This window comes from Macrobrachium nipponense, chromosome 16 (genome assembly GCF_015104395.2).
Source record: "Macrobrachium nipponense isolate FS-2020 chromosome 16, ASM1510439v2, whole genome shotgun sequence".
Classification (NCBI taxonomy): domain Eukaryota; kingdom Metazoa; phylum Arthropoda; class Malacostraca; order Decapoda; family Palaemonidae; genus Macrobrachium; species Macrobrachium nipponense.
Window position 1 is genome coordinate 8,056,812 of NC_087209.1, and position 26,160 is coordinate 8,082,971.

The following is a 26,160-nucleotide window of genomic DNA, read 5'->3' on the forward strand; positions in this document are numbered from 1 at the left end:
TCTACTCTGGTGTCCCATGGTATTGCAACATCATTTACTATAAATACTTCTTGATTTTGTCAATCAACTAAAGAGTGAATTCTCATGGGACATGCCCATCCGGATATTCCTCAAGTTTTGAGTAAGCTAAATGTTCTGAAGTGCTTCGAATGCTCTGTGACTTTCTTTGTTGTTAGCGGTCATTGAGTGATTTTTTATTGAAAACTGAAATATTGAAAGAATATTATATTTAGCAGTCACAGTAATAATTGACTAGAGTATAAAAATCAAAATGTAGTGATAGTACAAGTTTTATCAGTTGTGTAGTGAATAGTAATGACTGCAGCTAATTGAAAAGTAAAAATTATATGGACAGATTAGTAATTAAATAGATGAAAATGTAAGTAGGTAAATTATTAAAATACTAGAAGGAGAATTGTTTTAGGAATCCTCAGGGAGAATGTTCCACACTCCAGAGAATTTTTTGATTAATTCATACACAACATTTTTCAGGTTGCTATCAGTCGCCATCGAATCATTGCAAGGTTTGGCTTAATGCATATGATTGGAACCAACTTGTGTATTTGGCTGAATGTTTTGGTTCAGGAGACAAAGCACGAGATCATAAACTTGACACTGGGACCTGGTGGCCATCATGGTGGTACAGGTAAGTTTAAATTGTTTGTGCCCATCCATACCATGGCTTTTTCATCAGATACATCTAGTAGTGTGCATACATTCAGTTCAAGTAGTTTTTGTACATTATTTTGATCACCATCACTTCCCTTCCTACTGGAATGTTTTAAAGCACTCCTGACCTTCTTGTTCATTACTAGATACTGTACTATATGTAGTAGTTTTGTTGCAGTAGAAAACATTTGTGCTCTGTAGACAAGTCTTTTTGACTTTTTTGATATCAACTGTTTTCAGTTTCATTCTTTACATAGTATACAATGCTCTTTGTTTCAGGTGTAGCTTTGGGCTTCATAAGCTTTACTACATGCAAAACTTTCTCATAATAGTAGTACTGTTTATAGTGTAGTACTCATAGAAGGAGAAATAGGAAACCTGTAGTTAGTTTAACTTTCTAGTCATTTTTATGATTATTATTTGATAATTTAACCAAATACAACAGTTTCTAGATATAATTTTCATTAAAGATCATGTCATTCCGACGTCATTGCTCTGAAAATCATTTGCATGAGAAATCACAGCTACCAGTTATTTAACTATACTAAGTATAGGAATGTATAGGAATATGTTATCAAGTACTTGATATATTATTTGTGATTTGGATGCTATTGACTGGCCAACTAAAGATTTATTCATTTCTGATAAACATACTAATGACCAAAGATTTATTCTCTGCTTAACAATCGTACGACTTGGTATGACTTGGTACAAAAGCTGACAAAAATCTGCTTTAACTTGTGACAGAGGCATGGTCAGGCATTACGTATATGCTGTGTAGTACTTGTAAAGTCTGTTGGACATTTTCCAAAATAGCAGTGTTTATGCAGGATGTGAATTAATATACAACATTAGTTGTCTCTACCAAATGAATTTTTACTGATATTTTTTGCATGTACACATCCATGCATTCTTACTACTTAAAGTAAGACGTACACTTTACCACAGGCCAATAAATCATCATCTAATATGATCATCTCTAAGCACTTTCGTCGCTTTGTAATACAAAGTTTTATTAATTTTTAGTTCTGCGTAATATATAATTTCTTTTTGGGCAAAATGAATTTTTTCACTCAAACTTTTCACTTATTAATTGATTAGCCTACGTATATTGTCTTCACGAGTCCTAAGCAAGTCATTCTCAATTGTAAAGAAAAGCATCAGCTGGCCAATAGCCTTTTGCATGCCCCTCTTGGATCCTGAGGTCCTGGGCAGCAAAGAACCTCACTTCTTATGTAGCTTGAACAATTAACTGAGAAAAATGGTGCTATGGTGATGAGGATAGTGACTGCCAGTCCTCGGTTGAACCAGGTACTACACATTTAACTGTTACTAAAGATTATATTGAGGAAGAGACCAGGCTGAGTGCCAATCTTCAAGAAAGTGTCGTGAATGTGCTCGAGTCAGAAGTTCAGGGATTCATTAGGTGGAACCTTTAGATTGTATCCTGGCCTCACTGCTCAGGCTGAGATATCATACTTCTTGAGAGCCCTGATAGAATACCTGGATGGTTCTGTCTTTTGTCTGGTCTATAGTGTGTCTTCCCAAGCCTGCAGATCCATCACCAGTTAGAAAGACAGCTGTGAAATTCTGGCTAATATCACTAAATCAGGAAATTAAAATATAAATACATTGTCAAATGTGTAAAATGTACACAAAGTGAAGAGTAGGTACACTCAGCTATCTAGTACAGCACAAAAGTGTTATGAGAGAAATTATCAGTGGTTAACTAAAGTGTAGGGTAACCAGCTCATAAACACAGGTCAAGGAAAAACATGCTTTCTCTTTTAAATCTTAGTTTTCCCCCTTAAATTAACAAGGTACATATTTGCGATACATATATCCTTCTGCTAAGTACCATACAAGATGGCAACAAAAATGTGGTGAAACTCTGCTCAATTGGCAGTGAAAAACTCTTCCCCCTCCCCATAATTTCATCAAAGCTTACTTTTCTCACTAGTAAAAATAAATAAATCACTTGCACAATTAAAGAAAATGGTGAAATAGTTAATGTTTAGGAAAACAGTAGTATTGTTGCTAAGAGGCAAGACACAAATATTGATACTGTGTGGTGCCCATGAGGCACTTGCTTAATGCTGCTAGCCAGAAGATGATTTTGATTTCAATTGGGAATACATACAAGTCATTGGGATTGATGAAGAACATGAATGTGGGCTAATTATAAATACAGTTTTGCTTAAACACACTTTGTACACAGATGTTGATTATTTAAAGAGCTCTACTATGTGCATAACAATATTCAAGATATTGTACTGTGGTGATAATGTGAGATAGATTGCCCGAGACAGTAAGAATTCTGCACCTTTATGCACAAGAGTGAAGGGCAAAAGGGCCTAGCCTTGATAATTATAATACCGCAGTTTATTATATAGAGAATTTGCATACATTAAAAAGATGTAGAGTTTATCGAGAATTATTTTATGAATTTGCTTATGAAATGAAGCTGTAAAGATGATAGTTATCGAGGAAACTAAAATTTTTCAAGATGTTTGAGACGAACAGTTTTACTGCAGATGCATTTTTTGTGTATGCTCTATATATTTTATAGAGCATTTATCTCAGGACTTTCATATCAATTTTGGAGCCCTTAGAATTTATAGATTGCTGTTAGATTACAGTAAATGACATCAGTTTTTTCCTTGATGTAAATGACCACGTTATATTTTTGGATGGTATATGATTTTAATGATTAAATACATAATATGTACAGGAATTTTTATGGATAGCAAAACAGAATTGCATCAGATGCCATCTTTTTATGTTTTTTTTATTTTTAATTACAAATTTCTTATCCTGAAGTATGTCAAGAAAAGATGGTGAAGGACAGAATACTATAGGTAAACCAGTTTTATCACTACACCCAATATAGAAAACGTATGCATGGGTTTACAGTGTCTGTAATTCCTCATGGTGATTTTGCAATACCTCTTGCCTAAAGATTTCTCAAAATCGGTATAGTGCTATAGCATATACTGCCTGTTTGAAGCATGACAGATTTACAGCTTTTCTGCTTCATTGCAATGAAGATATCTTTTTGACCCTTCTTGACATCTGTCTTTATCATCACTGTACTTCTTGATATCTCTTTGACTTTCAAAATGCTAACTGTTGTAGACATTGCCAGTAACTATTGGAGTAGCTCTTGGATACTGCATTGCTCACATAACTTACTTGGTGCAACTTTTCCATTGTGGAAGAAAAATCCAAGCCATTCAGTATATGACCAACAATTTATGGTTTAGGAGAAAGATGTCAAGACTTGCATACTGTCATAGTAGAAGGAACAGAAGGAACAGACAGCCTGAAGAGCTAGGCAATGAAGAGTGAAGTACAGAAAGAAAATTTAAGTGTTTCCTAACTAAAGAGTGAATTCTCATGGGACATGCCCTCACGGATATTCCTCAGGTTTCGAGTAAGCTAACTGTTCGGAAGTGCTTTGAATGCTCTGTGACTCTATTGTTTAGCAATTGTTTAGTGATTTTTTAATGAAAACTGAAATATTGAAAAAATATCATATTTAGCAGTCACATACGTAGTGATCGTTGACCAGAGTATGAAAATTATAATATAGAAACAGTATAAGTTTTATCAGTTGTGTAGTGAATAATGACTGGATAATAAAGATGGAAATATGGAAAAGTATCATCGAAGACTTCAGTAGACTTGGTTGTAGACCATTACGAGTAGACTAACTCATTGGTGAAAATCACTGCAGGTATTTTTATGGTATTTAATAGCTTTATCAGACAGAACTCTTAAAATCCTATTGAATTTATACATAAATATAATTGGTATTGGAAATTGCTATGTTGACAGTGATGTAGTGCATAGAAAATTAGTCTTATATTGTCAAGTATTCCAGTGTTGGCTCATTTTGATGTGTATATAACAACCTCATGTCCATTTAGAAAGGATCTATATTGTTCTAAATTCATTCCCATAACTTTATTTCACAATATATATATTTAAAGCCGTGTAAGTGATTTATATCTAACAGTACAGTGCTTACAACTTATTAATGTCCTTTTCAAGGTAGAGTATCATACTGTATATCACTGCTACGAAAATACACTTTGAACCTTGAAAAGGCATTTCATTAAGACTATGATAGAACTTAAGTTTATTCAGCAGCTTTGATAAGGTTTTTTAGAATATAACCATGTCAAAAATTACCAGAATGCTCTGGTTTGGTAGGGTAGCTGAACTGGAATAAACATGCATTCTGATCAGCATATCAATACCTGTCCTGTCGAAATTTACAGTGGCAATTATTCTATGAAAGAAATCATAATACTACCCAGAGCCAGAACTGGCAAAATAGAATTATGAAATTTCTTAAGCTTTAAAAACTCATCAAGTGATTAGATAAAATATTATATACAGTATAAGTCATGCAACATCTGACTATGTATTAGCTGCAGCATAGAAACAATCCAATGTTATCTTACTGGCCATTTACTGTAAACAGTATTGCAGAACGTACTATTGTTTTTTTTTTTCTATACAAATTTTGACACCTGTTCAGGATTTGCCTATAGGAAATCTGATGCCAGTAATTTTCTAACTATAAATGATGCATACAGTGGAGAAGAAAATATTTATGGTTAGAAAACAACTTTTAAACTGAATTAGGCAGTTTTCAAAAACCAAAGGAAACAATCTCAAAGCAACAGTTAGCTCACTTAGATGTGTCATGCAGTTTAGAAAATTTAATGAAAATGCATGGCAACTCAGTGGGAAATAGTTAACTACTAAAATATGACATGATGAATTACAAAAGATAGTACTATCTTAGGTGTTTAGCATGTCCTGTAAAAGGCACCGACAGATTTAGGAAGTTATTATTTTCATAAACCTTTATGAAAAACTGCCCAGAGATATGCTCTGGTGATATGTTGCGATACCATTTGTGAAGGCATTGCAAGTGTATTTTTAGTGCTTCGTCTGTTACCATTCTGAAAAGGACAAAGAGAATGAATATGTACTACAGTTTTACAAATACCTAATTTTGGTGTGATATTGTGGTTGATTTAGGGGTTTCCACAGAAGTTGAGCATGGATAGAGTACTCTGAAGTGCGTTATGAAAGCTGAATTGTGTGTAATTTGTTGTGATGTAAATTGCTTTTTAAATAATCATGTATTAAAAACTATATATATTGTGAAAGAAAGTGGTTTGTCCAGTTGTTTATGTTTTTAATACATCAGAAGAAGTTTGTTAAGCACATAATCATTTGGTCAACACTATTCTTTCACCTTTTCCTCCTGTATATATATACACTATTGCTTTTGCCACAGTGAGATTCTGAAGTGGGATGGCTAAGATGATTTCCCCAGAACTTACGTAGGGTAGGAAAACCAGTACGTACACGTATGTAGTGTGAAATGTACACGAGGTAGATGTAGTCTAGTCGAAGAATGTTATATCCAAGGCATGGATGCTATGAGTAGTATAAAGTGACAAGTATTAACATCCAAGCATGACTTATGTCTTTGATGAACTTAACTAAATGCATGAAACTGCAAAAACAAGTTGTACTTAGTTTTGATTACAAGAATCCTGTATCAAGTGTAATAGTTTTCCTCTTGCAAGTAGTATTTGTGTTATGGAGTTAACTTTAGATATAAGACACTTTAGGATAGGAAAGTCTTAATTGTGAATGTTGAGTCAGTTTTTTCTATGAAGTTGCAGTTGAGGTTTGGTTCCTTTATGGTTTCATGCTGTGAATTTAAATTTGGAGTAGCCTCTATCCTTTAACATGGATCTCATTATGACCTTTGATCACTCCAGAACAAAATTAGATCCTCCAGCTGGATTACTTTTGTCCTGATAGACCTGCAACAGTTAAAAAGAAGACTGGAGTTTTGATTAGTCTGGACTTGCATCAGTGCTAGGTGTGTAAGGTCTGTGCAAAATAGCAAACAGCATATCTCGAAAGGTGGAAGTGGTAAAGAAAAATGATATTGAGACGACTTTAACCGATTTGACGTCTCTGGGGCTTAAACACTTACAGCTCTTGTGTGTGATGAGGTTGCCTGTAGTACCTTCTGGAATTGATTTTATGTTACCACATGTTTTGCATTAAGGCTCAAATTAGGTATACAATGCATAGCATCAATAGTGCATAACTTGCATAAAGAAATAACCTGCTTGCCATCATTTATAAGCTTTGATTTATTAAATAAATAGAGTTTATGTTTTGTGAGCTTGAGGCTGACACCCTCATCCCAGAAATCAGTGCTTACAGAAACTTGCAGCAGTCCTTGGGAATCTGGTGTGTGCTGTTGGAACATGGTAGTGCTCAAGAAGGAGTGAATACAGTATACCATTTAGAAAATTTGTGGAACATATCAAAATATACCATTTATGCAAATTTACAGTTGATATGGGATTGTTGTATACACTTGGAGGTAACATGTGATATGCCTGATGAAAATTGTACTGGTTAAGCTTGATAAGCAAGTAGGTTCTGGGGTAAATTAAAGGCAGGAAAACAACAATGTTTGACTTTGTATACAAATTTGTTGGACATTTGAAATACAGTCCTTAAAGGTATATACGTATAAATATATGACAGTAAAAAGAATAGATATACTGCTCTCTGATGTAAGTGTGTGCACAAGTCAAATTGTTTTTTGCTGAATTTCTTGTTTTTTTCTTAAAATGATGGTTTATTCAACAATTAAAAGTTTGGCTCTCATTATTATAGTATAGTAGGAGATTTTAATGTGTGCACCTTTACATCACAGAGTTGGTAGTCTGTCATTTTGTGATGGACGTAGACGTTAAAAGACAGTGGAACTGGAATGTCATTAAAGTGAATGAGGCTTGATTATGAAAAATCTGTTGGCCAGTGTTGATGTAAGATTTAATTTTAGAATTGATTTTTGTAAGAATTCACTGATTCTTAAGCTAGGTCATTGAATAGTACAGATGTACAGCTCTCAAAGAAAAAGTAGTGAGAGGGGACCAGAATTTCAAGACTTGTTCATATTGGAAGATCAGAATAAGTTTAAATCATTTTTTGGCGGGATCTGAAAGATTTACTTCCATTTTTACACATTTACACTTATGTTAGAAACTTTTGCAGTTTGACATTCCAATGAGTTAAGAATTTCCGTCATACATGAGTCATTGAGTTCCTGGTTCTCTCTAGGCAATGAATAATTCTACCTATTTCTTGGACATTTGCACTGGAACTGTTCACTGTGTATTATAGTTCACATGTAGCTATTTTTCCTCTCCCTTTGAAAATGTGTCAAGAGCTGTACTTTTGAACCTGCATATCGATCCTTTGAGTATGTTAAAAGAAGAAAATAAAGAAAACTTCATGTATAAACATCACAGTCTTGTGTTCCAGGAAATCTCTGGGCTAAAATCATTAACGGAGGTAAGTTTTTGTTGCTGTATATTGTATGGTAAAAGGTGATGGTTTGAAAACTGTTAAGTGATCTAAGTGATCTTTAGATTTTATCTGCAAAAAGTGAATGGGTTTGTTACTTCAGTGTTAATTTGAAAAAGGAGAAAACATCCCTATTTATTATTGTACTTATTCTTTTTTTTCATATCATAATGTATTTGTCAGATTTTCAAATCTATTTTCAGTTTTTTCAACATGCGTTTCGCATTTTAATGGCTAGGTCATTCTTCATGCAAATTTCATGACTGATAAAGATCGCTTATTTTATCATGCATGCCTTACCATGGGTGTTGGTTTCGACAACCTTAAATTTTATGTGCATTATGAAAATGGCTTTTATTTTTTTTTCTGGTTGTGGCTCATCTCTTCATAAGTTGTAGCAGTTGTCCTTCTCCTGACGCTTTTGAAAATGAAATGACTTAAGTAGAAGTGCTTTTGATTGAGGGTATTTGATAACCGAGCACTTGTTTCATGAACTACATCATTCTGTTCACGTATCTCACATGACACGGTGTTGTGATCATTTGTCTGTACTGTACAGTAGTCTGGTACAGTATTCCTGTAATAATAGTATAGTATGTATACGTAATCTCATTTCTAACTAACAATGTGCAACCTTAAATAGTCTTCCAGGATTTTCAGGATCAGCAACATGAGGAGTTTTTGCAACAGGACACTTGCAGTGTAAAGAGTGTTACTTAACAAATTAAAATGTTTCAACAGAAAGAGTTTTAGAAAAGTGATAGCATTCTTATTGAACGTACCATTCCAGAGGAGGTTAAACTCTCAGTTTGGTTATGATCAGCATGATCTGTCAGTCATCATGCAAAAGAAAGTAAAGCACATCATTCACTTTTATCATTAGTACCAAGTAAATTAGGAAGAAGTGCTAGTTATGTAAGAAAGATAAGTCACGTATAATGGTCAGGTATACAAGCCAAATTTGATGGTTTCAGTTGATGGCATAATTTTAGACTTGGGCTGTTGTTGACATATTTGTAGTTTAAATTTTCTTTAAATAATTTTGCAGTTTCTGTTTGTATTCGTATTCTGTGTATTTGCAACACAAATTCTCATGATGCTTGATTGAAGCTGTCTTTACAAGAGATAAAATTTGGAATAGTGTAGACCCTAAAAGGCTAAAACAATTAAAAAAGGTTGAATTTTCATTAGAAATATAATTTTTAAGTATAATGTTATGTATCGAACACCTAACTTCTGTAAAGTATTTTCACTTGAGCATATATTCAATTAGGTATTAATGTGAACAATATGTAATGAACAAATGCAGATAATCAAAAAGGAATTGTATATTAATAAATTCTTTTGAATTGAAACCCTAAAATTATGCTTGCTGAAAATGAATCAGTAGTATGTATGATATTTCTAGAACATTACGTATAAAGTATATGCCTTTAATTTAAAGTAATTGTTCATAAACTATGTTTTGAAATAGGTTTTTATGTTTGTCAACTATGTTCAGATATGCTTATTGCAAATTAGTCTCTAAATGTTGGAATATTACACATACGCTGATTCTTATATAAAATGAATCTGTACAGTTGCATTGATATGATTCATAAATGTACTGATTTTTTTTTTTCAGAATTATAAACTGTAAATACTACTTTGATGCTAACTTATAATTAATCAAGCTGTGAAAATATATTTGATTAAAGAATATCAACTGTAGCTCAGTAAAACTACTTTAAAAACAGAATTCTTCAGCATTTCTCAATTGGCTTTAGTTTTCTTTCTTGTTAGAGTACTCTTGATTTGTTTGTTTTGTTTGTTCTAAAACCCACATTCTGCTTTCCTAGTTATCATAAAATCCTCTTTTGTTTACGTGTAGTTATTGGAATGTGTAAATTTGTATTATCCTTCATTCAAAGACTTTTTGTTAATGTTTCACATATGCCATATTTTTATTTTTTCAAGGTTAATGCCATCATTTTCTTTTGTTGAATGATTGAAACTTCCAAACATAAGTGATTATCAGATATAAAATTTATCCTGAAAAAATTACAAAATCTTATTTTTTTTAGAGAAAATCTTCAAATTATTGGTTGGAAAGCCTGGTCAGACTCACAGATTGTCTTATTGGTGATATAACCTTCTGGCATTAGTATTAGTGAAGCAGCAAAAAAAAAAAAAAAAGTATATTTATCTTGGCAATGGACCATCGTTTCACATTCCAGTAATGAGAATCATCTAAATTCATGGTTTCATGGTTCTAGAAAGTGAATCTCTGATGGAGCCAAGTGCCGTACTTATCCATCGCCTTGCATAATGTTTTCTCCCAATTATAGAGAGAGCCACCATTTCATACTCTCTTTCTCTGCCAGCACAGGTCAGTATTTTCAAAGTTATGCTTTCCAATTTTTTGCCAACCAAGTCCTAGCTCCCACCATGGCATCTACAGCCACAATTCAAGGGGATATTTTTACTGTATGGGCCTAAAACAAGCCTAGTCATCTGGAAAACAGACTCTCTTGATATATGGATGATACTCACTCAAGTTTATCTGTGTATGCAAATGGACCCATTTAAATGTAAGGCAGGAATGATGGATAGAGTATACATACTTTGAAATTCTACTGAATGATAATTTGGAAGATATGGATATTAGGTGAGACTTTATTTGGCCCTAGTAAGATACAGGACCAAGAGGCTAAAATTGAGGAAGCATTATAAAAAGAATTAGTAACAGCCGAGATAACGGTAAAGTACGGTATCAATAAACAGAGCATAACATGAAATACATATACAATAAGACTTTTGCTTCAGTGGATATGTGGACACCTAAAAAGTAATTGGAGGAGATTCAGAAAAGATGTAATGGCAACATCCTGAGATTCATGGTTGGAGTGTGCTGGATTATATTGTAAATGCAGGAATTGAAATTAGATATGGCTTTGTAGGGCTGCAAATAAATTAAGATGGCTTGAATGTGGAAAGAGAAGAAAGCAAATGCACTCTACATAAAATATATTTGAATTTTGTGCCATTAACTTACAGACAGAAATAACAAGGATTAGTCAATACAACAAGTGGAATGTCACTGTTACAAAACTAATGAAATAATCAGATGCATACTGTATACACAGATACTGGAAGGTGAAAAGCTGTCAAATGAAGCGACTATAATATGCAGCAAGAAGGTATGTCTTTAAACTGCACTGCCCAAAAAGCAGTTGAGGACTTTTGCCAACCCATAACTGCTTCACTATTACATGTGGTCAGGTAGCACCAGGACATTAAACCAATAAATCAGCAAAAAAAATATGAATGTAAAGTAAAGTGGCAAGATGTAATAGACTCAACTGCAGCAAGAGATTTTCTTTGTTTAAACATGATTCAGATACAACAAATCTACAAATTAATAAAATCTTTTACAAAACAGAGTTTGATTCTCACGGAGGAGGTCACGGAGGTGGTGGTGGTGATCATGGAGCAGGTGATCATGGAGCCAGCGGAACAGGTCATCATACCGACACCGCCGTCTTAGGTCACGATACCGATCACCATGGTCCTTCAGTTGACAATATTACAGATCATGTACTATTAAATGATACATCAGACCACCATACTTATGACCCACACGATATTCATCAGGTACATTACCATCAGGTATCATAAAGGAGAGGTATATTTTTTAAGTGTGCATGGTAGTTTCTCAAACATGAATTTTCAGTTTTTTCAGCTTTTTGTGGTTATAGTAATATCCTTAAGTTGCTCGAACTCATGTCATTTTTAGCATTATAATGACTGATAATAGCACTCTGGCCATGACTAGGTGTTATAGCATTTTTATATGTTAATGGGTTGCATGATACTAGCAGGAAAACCTTTTTCTTAGTTACAGTATAACACAGGTTAGACGCCACACTTGGTAGTTGCGCTAAATTTTGTTGAATAGTTGTCTAGCCGTTTACTACAAGTTTTTTCTTGAAAAATATCTCTAGCCATGGGATGTTAATAGATTTTAGTTTAGATTTATAAGCAGTATGAGAGGTTTAAAAATAAAAATTAGGAAGATTTTGGAATGCTGCATTATTGTGTTGGGAAGTTCTTTGATAGATTTGAGTGGATCATGATCTGCTCCCTAAAAGTTTCATTGCATTGATGCTTGATTGTCTGTTGCATGTCTTGAAATAAGAAATATTTGATTTAATGTAGTCATCTACAGGCAGTCCAGTCCCTGGCTTACGGCAGGGGTTCCATTCCCGACAGCGCGCTTTAACCCCAAAAAATGCTGTAAACCAGAACATCATCATAGTAATAATAATGGAATAAAAGGCGCTTATGGCACCATACTGAGGTGTAAGTGCCGTAAATCTGGGTACGGCACCGTAAAATCAGGCTAACAGCGCCGTGAGCCAAGCACCGCAGAACAAGACCACCGTAAACCAGGGACTGTCTACTGTAATTTTTGTTTGAAGTGCTGATTATACTTCACCGTACAGATGGAATCTAGCCATAATGAAAATAATAACAACACTTACTTGAGATCATTTGAAGCCCATACCTTTTATGTATTTGGGACATTATCTGTTAAAAGGACAGTTCATTTCCATGGTACAAAAGTGACTGATACTTAGGAATTTCAAAGCTAGAAATGTCTGCAGCTCATTCAGAATTGAATCATAAGTTACGATTTATCTAAATTTTATTAGACAAACCTCATGATTCAGCCCTACGAGATTCACTCGTCTTGGTAAAATACTTAATGCTGTAATAACAATACAGGAAGTCCCCGGGTTACGACGTTCCAAAGTTACAATGCTTTTCAATTATATTCATCAGAAATTATTACCAGGGTTGCGACACATATTCCAGGGTTATAACGCCTACAACGCTGATTTGGCAGAAGAAATATGACACCAAAAATGCAAAATAATCAATTTTTGAAGGTTTTTTGATGAAAAATGCAATAAGAATGCATTAAAAGTAAGGTTTTCTTAGGATTTTTGACAATGTTCTGCCTTACAATGTGTCTCAAGAACGGAACCCCCGTCGTAACCCGGGGACTACCATATATGTTCCATAGAAAAATCTGTGAGTAGGTGAGTCTGCGAATCCAGAACTGGGAATAGGCAGGGGTCAACTGCATCCTAAACTTAAATGTTATTGATTGTGTATCATAATTAGGAGTTGAATGTAAAACCACTGAGGTTCAAAATAGTATGAGCTTCGGTATTTATAATTTCTAAGGAAAAATATTTTCATTGTACGTATAAGGACATATGGTCAAGAATGCTTTTGGAACTACGTATTCAGCTGAATGAAGCTAATGTCTGAAATTCTCAAGATGGACTAAAACATTACAGTTCTGCTAGTAGGAAGATGGTAGTATACATAAATTATCATGAGTGAAGGGAGAGCAACTAAAGGATGGTCAGAATTTCATCATTAGACAAAAAAACGTTTAAGTTGTAGATTAGCCTTGCCTTCGTCTTTGGATGGTTTACAACTGTTGCACCATGCCGCCTCTTATTTATGCCGTCTCTGCATTGTGGTTTTAGACCAATTATCTTTAATTGTAATATTTGTTAAGCCTTTATTCAACTTTAAGGTGTTGAGTTACGATTTTTTATGCTTCTGAAAAAGAATCTTCTGTAAGGTGGTACAATCTTTGCTCAGAAAACTGTCATCAGTTAACAGCACCTGTCATTTAGTGGCAAACTGGACAAGAACTGTTTAATGTATATTTCATACAGGGATCTCGATAGTTAAAGCTATAGAATGTATTAGTTAAGTTATTTTGCACGTTGCTTTGGAAATTTTAAGGTATAGTGCTTGCATAGTATAGTGACAAAAGTCTCATTCTCTATACTCCAGGTTACTTTGATATGTTTGGAAAATATTTTATAAAAAGAACTATCAAACTACAGTAATTTCAGATTGTTTACATAGGAAAAAGTACTGTAAGGTTTCCTATAACTTGATTTATGGAAGCAAAATATTCTGTACCAGATCAGAAATACCCTTGGTACAATAAAAAATTGACTGGTTGTATTAAATGAGCTACATCTATAAATATAACTATGAATAACAATCTGTTAATCCTATAGTAATCATTTTATAGAGTTAAGTTGATTCTTTAGATTGTTTTGTTACCTACACTCAAGGATTGCAGTACTAAGACATTTTTCTAACAAACTCTTGCTGGTAATGATACTGCTACTGAATTCATAAAGTCCAGGTTTATGTTTAGTGTTGTGCACTAGGCTATGTATGGTAATTTAATTAACTTTTTTAATAGACAACATTTGCAACTTTTTCTAAAAATAAACACTGAAAATGCTTATAATACACAAAAAATTAATTACACTGTATTTTATCAGATGATTTTTACAATTCATGTCAAAAGGTATACGCACGTGTATGGTTCAATAAAGCAGTCAAGTTATTCAATTTATAAGCCAGTAACAGCACAGTTACCTTCTTAGTTTCAAGAAATTCTTATTAATCTTTCCATCTCTTATTATACTGTAGGTTGCAAACACCAGCCATCACCACATTGTGCGCAGAGGAGCAAACCAACAAGCTCTGAGCATTTACGAGTGCCGACGCTCAGACCTCATGGGAGAGTTAGTAGATGAAGCCTCTCCTTTCCTCTTTCCATGCACCATTGAGTACTCACTCTTATGTGCAGGTAAGTCATTTCTTTAGTACAATAACTGAAAATCTCATATATATTCTGACTGATGCTCTAGTTCTTGGGTAAATCCAAAACTGTTTTCCTTATGAATTTACAGGAAACTTGTAAACATTATCTTTCTAACAGTCATGGTACATCTAGCCAGTCATGAATAGCTTCTTAAATGGTAGGAGAGACATTTTAATATCGGCTCAAAAATAAAGACTGAAAGAACACTGTAAACTTTGGTGAGACAACGTCTACTTAAAATAGGCAAGTGAATTGGTGGTTTGTAACTACAAAGCCAATCTCTTAGGTATGGAATCTCTTGAAGTAGCAGATAGCAACTACAACCCTCATTGTAAAGTTTGGAGCATTTTTGTTTTCTAAGCCCATGGAGGATTATTTATGGTACATTGCTGTGTGTTCTTATGTGAAACATGCCACTACAAAGACATTATTTGCTACAAAGTATGAGACCGAGTTGGTCTGTTGGCCACTCTCAGTATAAGGGACTTAAATAGTTTGTCTTTTAGAGACATACTGAGGTTTCTCCAGCTTCCTCAGATGAAGAACTAAACTACATTATATTGAAGTTTTATAACAGTATTTTAATTTTTCCATATTCATCCATAGGTGTGCTGTATGTAATCTGGAAAAACATCAACAAGCCAGAAGTAGCCTGCGATGGCGATTCTGACATTTCCACGTACATAGCCCGCAAAGCCAGACATCATTACTCTGTGGATTGTGCCCACGCTAATCGTGGCTTGTTCATGGGAATCCTGGTTCTTGTCCTGACAATCATCTCCCTCATCCTCTTCTTTGTGCTTATCAATAATGAAGCATATAAAGAAGTTGCTATATTAGAAGCTAATATTATTGAATTATCAGTTTATGGGTAAGTAGAGTCATTATGTACTACAGTGGACACCCGTATTCGAGACTTCTCTTGGGAACATTTCCCCGCATTATTCGTGGAAAATTTGCTTATTTGCGGTATTTTTCTATGAGAAATATCCACAAATTCCTGTTTTTTTAATCAATTTCATCATAAAATGAAATTTTTCTGATAAAATTATTAAAAAAAAACCAGGTATAAAAATTTGTCTTGAATTTTAACTTAACAAAATAGGTTTTAAGCATTTTTATAAAGGTTCCAACTATTCGCAGGTTCTAACTATTCACGGGGGGTCTGGTAACACATCCCCCGCAAATACTGGGGGACCACTGTACTGTTATTTTGTCTGTTAAACAGTCGTAATTGGATTACTGTATTTTTTTTTATTTTCATTTTAGAGAATATCTAATTTTAATTTTTCCTCAGTAAAATAACCTGCATTATCTAGCAAGTGGTGAATTTATCATATGAGAAATTACTAGATGACAAAAGCATCTCTATTAACCTCTTTGTGAAGAACCTGTGTTTGATAGTTAGATATTTACAAACACCAAAGTGGTTCTTCCAGTTATACTAACAAGGACCTTTCCAAATGTTCCAGAGTTTCCAGTATAACCGTTATAATAGGAATGATACAGATGAGAGAGCTGGAATTTATTCCCGAGGGTGATATTGAGCTTGACAACATCCTGCTCCTTATCGCCCAGAGTGGTGTCTACATTTACACTTCATTCACTGTCATCGGAGGACATTTCACCATGACTGTAAGTTCTAATCTCATTGTAGTCTGTTTGTTTATTTGTATGGTGTTTTTACATTGCATGGAACCAGCGGTTATTCAGCAACAGGACCAACGGCTTTACGTGACTTCCGAACTATGTCGAGAGTGAACTTCTATCACCAGAAATACACATCTCTAACTCCTCAATTGAATGCCCAAGAATCGAACTCACGGCCACCGAGGTGGCAGGCCAAGACCATACCGATCATGCCACTGAGGCACTTCTCATTGTAGTGCTTAATTTATTATCCAAACCAAATTCATTCAAGTTACTCCTTACATACTGTGAAAGACGGTGACAATGGATTTGAGGGACTAAAGAAAGAACATTTGTTTTTATCAATGTACAGGACTAAACATTTAGTATCAGAAGAAAGGTATTGTCATGAAAGAATTTTGTTCACAAATATGTTGTATAATGTTGTATAATGGTTATGACTGTTCTGGTGCTGCAATTCTGAGGTCAAAGCACTAGTAGTTTAGCATATTCCCCTAATCTGTAAAGACTGAGGTTTGATTTAATTGCTTCAGCTCCTCACTATTTAAGGTACTAAAAAGGCAAGGATATTGTGACACTTGTGCCACCTGCAAAAATATAGATAAAGAGTTTTGTGTAAAATGATTTTTATTATAAATTATATTCAGAAATATTTTTGACAATTAAACATATAGTAAGTCTAAAGAAAACATCTTATAATAGGCTAGACATACCCATTTAAATTTTAGGATTCTTAATAGAGGCAGTCGCCTGGTTATGGCTCTTATGGTACCATAAACCCCATTCTTTCCCGTTATTATTATGACGTTTTGGTTTACAGCATTTTTCTGGTTACTGCACGCCACCAGGAACGGAACCCCCGCCGTAAACCAGGGACTGCCTACTTCAAAAAGACACTATTAGACACAAAAGCATCAAAAAATATATAGAGAAATTTACAGTATACTATATAGTTTCTAATATAGTAATCCAATACTTTACAGGACAACTTGATTCTGCCATTACTCTCATCAATCGTCACCCTCCTGCAAACAACTTTACAAACCATATTTGTACTGGATGCTTCAAGACGTTGCTGCTACAACCAGGACCAACTTCAACGCAAACCTGGAAGAGAGATGGTAAGATTATGCTTAATTCTTTTTCACAGTCATTTAAATTTGCAAAAATAAGGACCACTTTGAAATGACTTGGCAAATTATAATTTTTTCAGGGATAAAAAATGAACAAGATTTTTAAAAACCATCAGCAATCTGATTTTCATCATAATAAAGCATTTTAACATCAACATCTTCCTTCATTGGGTTGAACTTAACATTTCTCTCCACTCTCCTGTTCAGTGTCCTTTCTGCCTGAACTCCCATCAGGTCTACAGGCCTTCATCTGTAGTTTTCTGGGCCTTCCAACATGTCTTTGTCCTGCTGATTCCTTGTCTACGGCTTTTTGAGCAACTGTTCCTCATCCCTTCTCTTCACATGTTCTCTAACCAGTGCAATCTTTGAGATCAGTCTGTTTTCCAGTCCCTAGGTACTATACTACCTCTCTCTTCTGCAGCTTTCCAAAACATATTTCTTTTCAGCACCAATGTTTTTCCTTATGTAGTCATTATAAGCTTTTCCTTTCTCTATTAATGGGACATTTTTATTTACTAGTAGCCTAGTTCTCTCCATACTGCTCTCTTAACTGCTTCATAGTGTGTCTCCAAGATAACAGAAATACTCTACTTCCTCTAAGACCTGCTAATATATCACAACAAGATTCAGTCCTTTGGAGGTACCAGCTGATGGTCCTCACTGGGAAGAGAAAGTTACTTTCTGCAGAAGAGGTAGGCAAAGCAGGAACACCTAGACTTCAAGAATGAGCCACTTTTACAAGAAGACAGTTTCGGCCACAAAATCTGGAGTAAATGAAAGGTCATCGAAAACCATTGGTTGAAATGAGATACTAGTTCATTCACATGGTCATAGAGCTCACTCACATGCTTATATGAGGAGGCAAGCAAAACTGGGAACAGATTTGAGGGTAATACTCAATATGGAAGTCTGTCAAGGGGTCACAAGGTGGAAAATGATGCAGTACAGAATCAAAGTCAGACCCCAACTTGAAGGTGAAGGTAGCTTGTAAAATTTATGGGCAAAATTGACAAAACAGACCAGAAATAGCCTTACCATTCTGTAAGGCGGAAAATAAATGGAAAGTAATTTTTACCTTAATAAATGCTGGAGATTTGGAATCTTGGATCAACAAAAATTATGAGGATACTTCATACAATTGTATAATCGACAAAGTCTAAGAGTACCAATACAGAATAAAGTACTGTGATCTTTATTAATTCTATTGTTGTACTCTTGATAGTTTAACCAGATTGATAAACTCACCAGGGATGTCAAATTTCAGCAGATTCTCTTCTTTTCTTCCAGGTAACATTCCTTTTAGTCTGCAATTTAGCTATGTGGGCCATCAACACATTTGAAACTTCAAGAGCTGATGCACATCCCACTCAGTTAAACTTCTACGGCATATGGGCCTGGACTATAATTTCCCATATATCTATGCCTCTCGCAATCTTCTATCGATTCCACGTTACTGTCTGTCTGTGTGAAATCTGGAAGAGATCGTATAAGTTGCGACACGATTACTAGAGACAGTCTAATGCGCGGTCATCAATAAATTTCTGTATTATATAGAATAGCTTAAGAAAATCAAAGTAGAATGACACATCAGGGCTTAACGTTAAACTTTGCTTTTCTAATTCATGACTGCAGCTAGAAAATTTGTGGTTGAAAAAAATTGTACATAAATGACTGTATAGTTTACTTTCATAATTGTAAATAAAGCCAGGTAAATCTTATTCTTTAAGACAAGCCCAAGACAATGTTTATGTAATACTATTTAATGTATTTTTTTAAGATTTCAATTATCATATATAGAACAATACTGTACCAGAAATCTAATAAAATGATCTTAGCTCTCACAAATTATAAATGGTATCTTATAATAATTTAAAACTTTTGTACTGTTACTTAACTGGGTGAAATCAGAAGTAATTCACACCTGTTGATTGGAATTGTTACCTAAAGTTCTGTTTAGGTCATCTTGACATGTTACTGGAATTTAACTTGATATAATATCTGTATCTTAATCTAACTTACTCTGTAAAATGTCAGCTAGTGTTACTGATACCTTAGTCTTCCATTTCAAGTAAAAGTAAAACTAATAATTTATTTATTTATACTAATACTCTTAGTTCTTATTCATTAATCTTCTTGTCTTTTAAAACTTTTGTCTTTTAAAACTCTTTAAAGGGTCAATCTCTTCTAAATTTTAGAATGAATTTTGACATGCATTTTATAAAAAAAACTGTACATGTAAATTATATATTTTTTCAAGAATTGTGACAATGATACCATGTAGATACAATTGCTTATATCTCATGCATGTAGTCAACTGCTGTCGCAGTCTCCAGGATTGTGTATGTGTGTGTGGAAATTGAATATCTGAAAGTACTGAATATCTGAAACTATTGTTGGGTTGCATGTAGATTTTTAGGCAACAATGTACATTTGAAAATATTATCAGCGTTTTACTATCCTAATAATATATTTTTCAACTATTTTGCTATTGCATCTGGGGAAAACAATTTTGAAGCGTCTTTAGTTAACTTAAAAGTTATGACCATAAATCCACAATGATAATCTAAGCACCTCAAGTAAACATTTGGTTCACCCTTGTGGGCTACTCTCTTAAAGCCTTATTATCTGTTTTCTACATGGCACTGAAGCAACAGTGCAGTAGAATATGATAATAGCTTTTCCACTTAATTTTCTCTTCATGCTACCATAAAAGATTTGTGGATTGTTAGATACAAATATATCTCAATACTGGTCAAGCAAATACCTAATGTGCTATGAAATGAATGGCAAAACAGGCACTTAACATCGTCTGACAGTTGACAGACCACTACAATTTTTCAACTGAAGCAGTCAATAACAACCTTACACTGCAAAGAAAAAAGCCAAGAAGATACACTTAAAATACAAGGTCATGATGACGTAAGAAGTAAAGAAGTTTCTATATAGTGAATAAAAGAAAAGGCCAAAATATCCCAGGCTAACCAGCAGCCATGTCCTAATCAGGCCCATGTCCATAACCTTAGTGTTTCCAGATACTGGAACACTATTTCAATAGCATCGTCTACAGTTTTCCCCTAGATACAAATTAAAACGGCCAAGACATTTTATGCTATTGCGTTTGCCCAAAAGCTAGGTAAGCTCTTGGAAAACTGTACTAAAAGGGGCTATTGTGAAGAAAACTGCACAGATTACATAGTTTGAATGCTTGCATGAGAAAGCTGAGACCATATGTGAACAAATGATGGTAAATTGGGCCTAGGAAGATGGAAGAAAGAATTTTACCAAGGAAGGTGAGAGAGTGGAAGAAGTAGAATCATGTGAGTATACTTATGATTTCAAATATGAGAGAAGAGGTGAGTCACTGACAGGTGAAGCAAGAAGGAAGTCAAGGTTCCTGGAATGTAGGAAGGGTCTGCTGAACAAACTCTCTTCTATGGATGTGAAGTGTGGATGTTGAATGCAAATAAGAGAAAGACAGAGCTTGTAGTGATGAATTGTTTGTTGTATACAAATATGAAAATAAATGGTAAGACGTCTGGATGAATATGAAAGGACAGATCTGTTTTGTGATGATTAAGTTGTATGGGAAGAATGGATGACACTGGTTGATGAAAGTATACAATTCAGAAGTGCTGGGAGGAAGGAGGTAAGGAAGACCTAATTCAGGATAAGAGGGCGAGTACATCTTCTTGGGGTCCACTCCCTGTTTTAGGAAATGGCTTAATGTTGAAAAAACTGAAATGGCTTTATATATAAGAATGTTACAGTATATTGACAACTTTCAGAAATATTAAATGGAATAAAACTTAAAAAATATGCACTTAGTTGGGGAAAAAACCATAACACACCTTCAACCTACCTCTGATCACTTCTGTTCATCACTACCATCTTCTACTAAGATAACTAACTGGCATTCGCTGCTTAAATCTTCTACAGTTTCTACAACTATTTCAGCAGGTGCTTTTATACTGCCACCACAGCTTAGTACTTGATCACTTTCGCTCAATGCTGATGGCACTAAAACTTCTCCTGTGTTTATGGCTGGATATGAGTTGTGGTGACTTCTGCCATTTTTCAACATCTCTGTATGCTTAAAGACTTTGCTGGACCTTTTTCCGATGCACATAACATCTTGCGATGGTAAGGCTATGTGGTGTTTTGCAGATGAGGTCACCTTCCTGACGACCTTCTTCAAACGCAGATAATTTCTACCCTGATTGCTATTATAGTTATTCGCACTGTCTTTAGGAGCCATTATAGGCAATCTAGTGCTAATGGCAACTTCACCAGAGACCAAAAGGGAATTTTTCTTTCCCTTCAGTGGAGCCCCAGTCTGTGGATTTTTGTTCCTGCAATACAGAATGAGAATTAAACTACAATGTTAAGGTATCACCTATTGAACCTTATTACAATATTACTTTTATCAATTTAATTATATTAATAATGCCTTGACAACTAAGATCATCTAGACAAACCCTATTTCTGCCATGTTCAAATCACTAGCACTAAATGCTAGAAAGACAACTCTACAAAAAATTCTCTATCTCTGGCACAAACATGTTCGCCATACAGATCCTACACCACACTTCCATAACAAATACTTAATAGTAAGTTCAGAAAACACTACAGTATTCTGAGCACAAACAAATACAATTATAGTGATACAAAAGGAGCTAAAATATGCTACAGTAACACATTTAGCTTTCCTTAATCAAATGCAGGAAATCACTTTTAATGGGTCTTTCATTTTCCATTACAAATGATCCTTCTTTACAAACTATAAAACATACAGCTTCTAAAGTCATGAAGAGATAGAAGACTAATGTAAATATACCACCTGTATTTCTGCCCAGTGAATACTGTATTTTTCTGGTCTCTTTAAAGTAAATTAAGCAGATTACAACTTAAATTACAAAAAAACTGAAAGTAGAGGCTTAGTAAATATCCTTGTGTAGATTAAGACAGCAATTTTAACTGTTAGCTGAAATACAGGTAAGAGAAAAGTATCTAAGAAACTGTGGAAGACAGTAACTTGTTTGGACTGAAATTACTGGTTGTTATCTTCAAGTCATCTGACTGATAAGTTCATTTAATTGTAAAATTAAATAAGCATTAGTTTGCTGAGCTTAAAATGGTTTTCTTGATTTGCATGCAGACTTCAACCTTGGACCAGAGAGTGGTTTAATTTTTAAGAGTGGTCAAGAATGTACTTTCTGTTTCTTGTTTATACATTTATTGTGGAAGTACTGTGAATTACTATCATTATCATTCTTCAGAAGATAAGCCTGATTTATATGGAACAAGTCCACAGGGGCCACTGATTTAAAATTCAAACTTAAAACAGATATGGCGTCTCCATTTGAAAGAAATGACAGAAGAAGCCAGGATATACAGAAAGAGGAGATCAGTTATTAGAAAACAAAAGAGATAAATGTAATGAATTCACAAATAAATAAGTAAAAATATGAATAAATGATTGAAGTGCAGGGTGCATTGTTTTAGGGCAGATATGCATCTTCGAATGACCTTTTGAGGTTCTAATTGCACAACATCCTCAGGGAAAAGATTAAAAATACTGTACTTACGGAACAGGTGGTTTCTTATAAAACCCGGCACAAACTTCTTTATGTCTCTCAAAGGCATTTTCTGCTGAAAATAACATCTTACACCTTGGGCACTTGAACTGGGCTTCACCATGAACCTAAAAACACAAAATCACTTAAAATATAGATTACTTCATAAATACATAAAATACACCTTACTATAAAAAGACAGATCATCTAAAATTGCCTTTAAGCTGTTTACTTTGTAACGTACAAACTATTATCTTGTATAAATTTATCTTCCTTTGGTACAGTAGTTGGAAACAAGGCATTCCAAGGATTAACCAAAAATAGACTTGTAGAGATCGCAAATTTAATGATGGATGTGTGCCAAGAATATACACACATGAAGATCTCAAAAATAACACAAAAGCCTTACCAATACTCAGCAAACACAATCCAATACACCATCTGAAGGGTAATTGATTAATGGACATCAAATACAAACCCCTACAGACTGATCATAAGACAATGGAAATTCTTGGATGAAGACTGTAGGAGGAGAAGTAAAATTCAGGTTGCAAAAAAGTTGTTCCCCTACATATCTGTTTTCTATATGGTCAAAAGATTCTGGTTTAGTAAAAACAAACCTCTATAAACAGTAACTCACATTTGGTGAGTTACTGTTTATAGAGGTTTGTTTTTATTAAAGAGTTTTGGGACTAATAAAAGTAACAGGTTTGATAATCAATAGTACAGCACTCATTCAACTTTACCTTCATCATACAGTTTATGAGTCAGTTCCTAACTGAACAGAAAAATTAACTGTAAACACTTTCATTAGTGTTAAGGCTATCACAAGTAAATTATTCTTATAACTATAAATTAAATTTCTATATGAAGCATATAAAAAACATTGTAATGATATACTTACATAATAATTTACAGCAACCATAACTGTCTCACCTTTCGCATATGGTTGGTATAACTTGCGTGGAATCTCCAACGTTTATTGCACGGGGAACAAACGTACAGCGTTTTGTTTTGGTGATATGTCTGTTTGTGCACTTTTAGGTTTGACATACAAGTGAAAATCTTATTGCAGTCTGGGCAAGGGTATCCCCTGTGTGCCCTTATATGCTCCATCAAGAGGGAAGTATGCAGAAATGTTTGTCCACATTTGGCACACTGGTGAGTACCGTACGAAATCCTGTGCACTTTAGCCTGATGTCGTTGAAGAGCCTCCTTCCTGCTGAAAGTTCGTCCGCAAAGGTCACATAGGGAACCCTGCATCAGAAAATGGATAATTTAGGGGAAAATGGAAGATGCAGTAGTAGTTAATTTTGCTTTTCTTACCTTGCCGTGTAAGACGTAAGGAAACATTAATTTAATAACTGTACAAGTATGTAACCTTTTTATTTTATTAAGTACTGCTCTGGAAACAGTGCTTACCAAACTGTAATATAATAAAGTACTAAAGAGTTCTAATATGTGAAAAAAATTCACCTATTACTAATTTCATAAAATAGTTTAATCAAATCATTGTGTCAAAATTTTGGGCTTTGACAAGGCTGCCTAAAAGAATTTGTTCGTAAACAAGAAGTAAAAACTAGAGTAAGACAGTCAAAGAAGATGCCTAGCAAGGTTTTCAAAGACTAATGGGAACAGATGATAATTAAAAGAGATGATAATTAACAGAGAGAAACCATGTTACTGGGGTCAAAGGTTTCTTGGGACCTTCGTAGACTTTAGCATTCCTCAAACAGAAAATACTAAAAAAAGACATCTTCTACAGAGGCATACCTTGTGGGTGACAGATGCTCCTTTATGGAAAGCCTCCAAATGTCGAGGTAGGTACGCTGCACTCTGAAGCTCCACCTGGGTGAATATATAAAGTGAAATGGACTGTGACAATAATTTTACAAAAACTAGTTTGGTAACATTAATACTTGTCTTTTTCAGTTCTACGACCAATCTGAGAATGAGAAACCATGTCTAATTTATATGGCAGTCATAAAATACTGCTTTACTTAAAAATCTGGTAAACACTTCATAACACTGAAGACTGTACTGGCAATCTCAATTGACTTTACATATTTTTCATTGTCATCGCAATTCTAGGCATGCATTTACATGCACATTAAACCCAGATCTAAGATATGTATTACGTACAGTACAGGCAGTCCCCGGTTATCGGGGAGGGGGGGGGGTTCTTTTCTCGGCTGGGTGCTGATAAGCGAAAGCCGCCATTAACTGAAACTCAGCGATTTATAGCGCTTATGGCGCAGTTTCGGTTAACGGTGCCTCTGTTAAGTATGTTATGGCACTATAACTCTATTATCAGCACCTAACGGAAACTTGGCCCTTTATGGCGCCATTAGTTGCCGATTTTATGGCGCTAGACAAGCCCCATAAAACCGGATCGCTATTAACTGGGGACTACACAGGCAGTCCCCGGGCTACGACAGGGGTTCCGTTCTTGAGACGCGTTGTAACCCGAAAATCGTCGTAAGCCGGAACATCACCAAAAATCCTAAGAAAACCTTACTTATAATGCTTTGGGTGCATTCATAACTATGTAAACTGCATTCTTATTGCATTTTGCATAAAAAAATCTTCAAATATTGATTATTTTGCATTTTTGGTGTCATATTTCTGCTGCCAGATCAGCGTTGTAGGCGTCGTAACCCTGGAAATAATTTCTGGTGAATATAATTGAAAATCGCCTTAACCTCAGAACGTTGTAAGCCGAACCCGTCGTAACCCGGGGACTACCTGTATAATGATATGTGATGTTTATGAATAAAAGCAGAGCACTAGCTGAAGAGTAGTTTGAAGCTTAAGAACATAATTATAGGCAGATCTTATAAGCAAGAGAAAGAAACACATCCTTGCCTATTTTAGCATCCATTCAAAAACTCCCTGATTATGGCTAAAGAAACCTTCACATTTCACACAAAGGAGGACATCATGAGTGGATGAATTATAAACAGATCAATAAAACCAGAAACCAATTCCAAAATATGATAATCCAGCAACTTGGATGCAAGTA

The 26,160-nt window shown here is 34.5% G+C and overlaps 2 protein-coding genes across 9 annotated transcripts in view; one reads left to right on the forward strand and one right to left on the reverse strand.

Annotated features, from left to right (window-relative positions):
* The window catches only part of LOC135195565 (uncharacterized), a 332,933-nt gene extending 312,928 nt beyond the window's left edge, over positions 1 to 20,005 (forward strand). For 6 of the 8 annotated variants that reach the window (XM_064221846.1, XM_064221844.1, XM_064221848.1 and 3 more), the window contains 8 exons: positions 493 to 646; positions 8,050 to 8,079; positions 11,513 to 11,739; positions 14,608 to 14,767; positions 15,389 to 15,653; positions 16,255 to 16,417; positions 17,416 to 17,553; positions 18,853 to 20,005. In XM_064221846.1, coding sequence (XP_064077916.1) covers positions 493 to 646; positions 8,050 to 8,079; positions 11,513 to 11,739; positions 14,608 to 14,767; positions 15,389 to 15,653; positions 16,255 to 16,417; positions 17,416 to 17,553; positions 18,853 to 19,074 — 1,359 coding nt within the window. In that variant the 3' untranslated portion in view covers positions 19,075 to 20,005. The remainder of the gene's footprint in view (positions 1 to 492; positions 647 to 8,049; positions 8,080 to 11,512; positions 11,740 to 14,607; positions 14,768 to 15,388; positions 15,654 to 16,254; positions 16,418 to 17,415; positions 17,554 to 18,852) is intronic. The other 2 variants (XM_064221849.1, XM_064221850.1) reach the window with 2 other exon arrangements.
* The window catches only part of LOC135195258 (zinc finger protein 845-like), an 8,896-nt gene continuing 1,635 nt past the window's right edge, over positions 18,900 to 26,160 (reverse strand). Inside the window, exons 3-7 of the mRNA XM_064221518.1 lie at positions 24,912 to 24,986; positions 24,075 to 24,395; positions 23,151 to 23,266; positions 21,425 to 21,914; positions 18,900 to 19,037 (exon numbers count right to left, since the gene is read on the reverse strand). Of these exons, the coding sequence (XP_064077588.1) occupies positions 21,431 to 21,914; positions 23,151 to 23,266; positions 24,075 to 24,395; positions 24,912 to 24,986 (996 nt within the window). The 3' untranslated portion in view covers positions 18,900 to 19,037; positions 21,425 to 21,430. The remainder of the gene's footprint in view (positions 19,038 to 21,424; positions 21,915 to 23,150; positions 23,267 to 24,074; positions 24,396 to 24,911; positions 24,987 to 26,160) is intronic.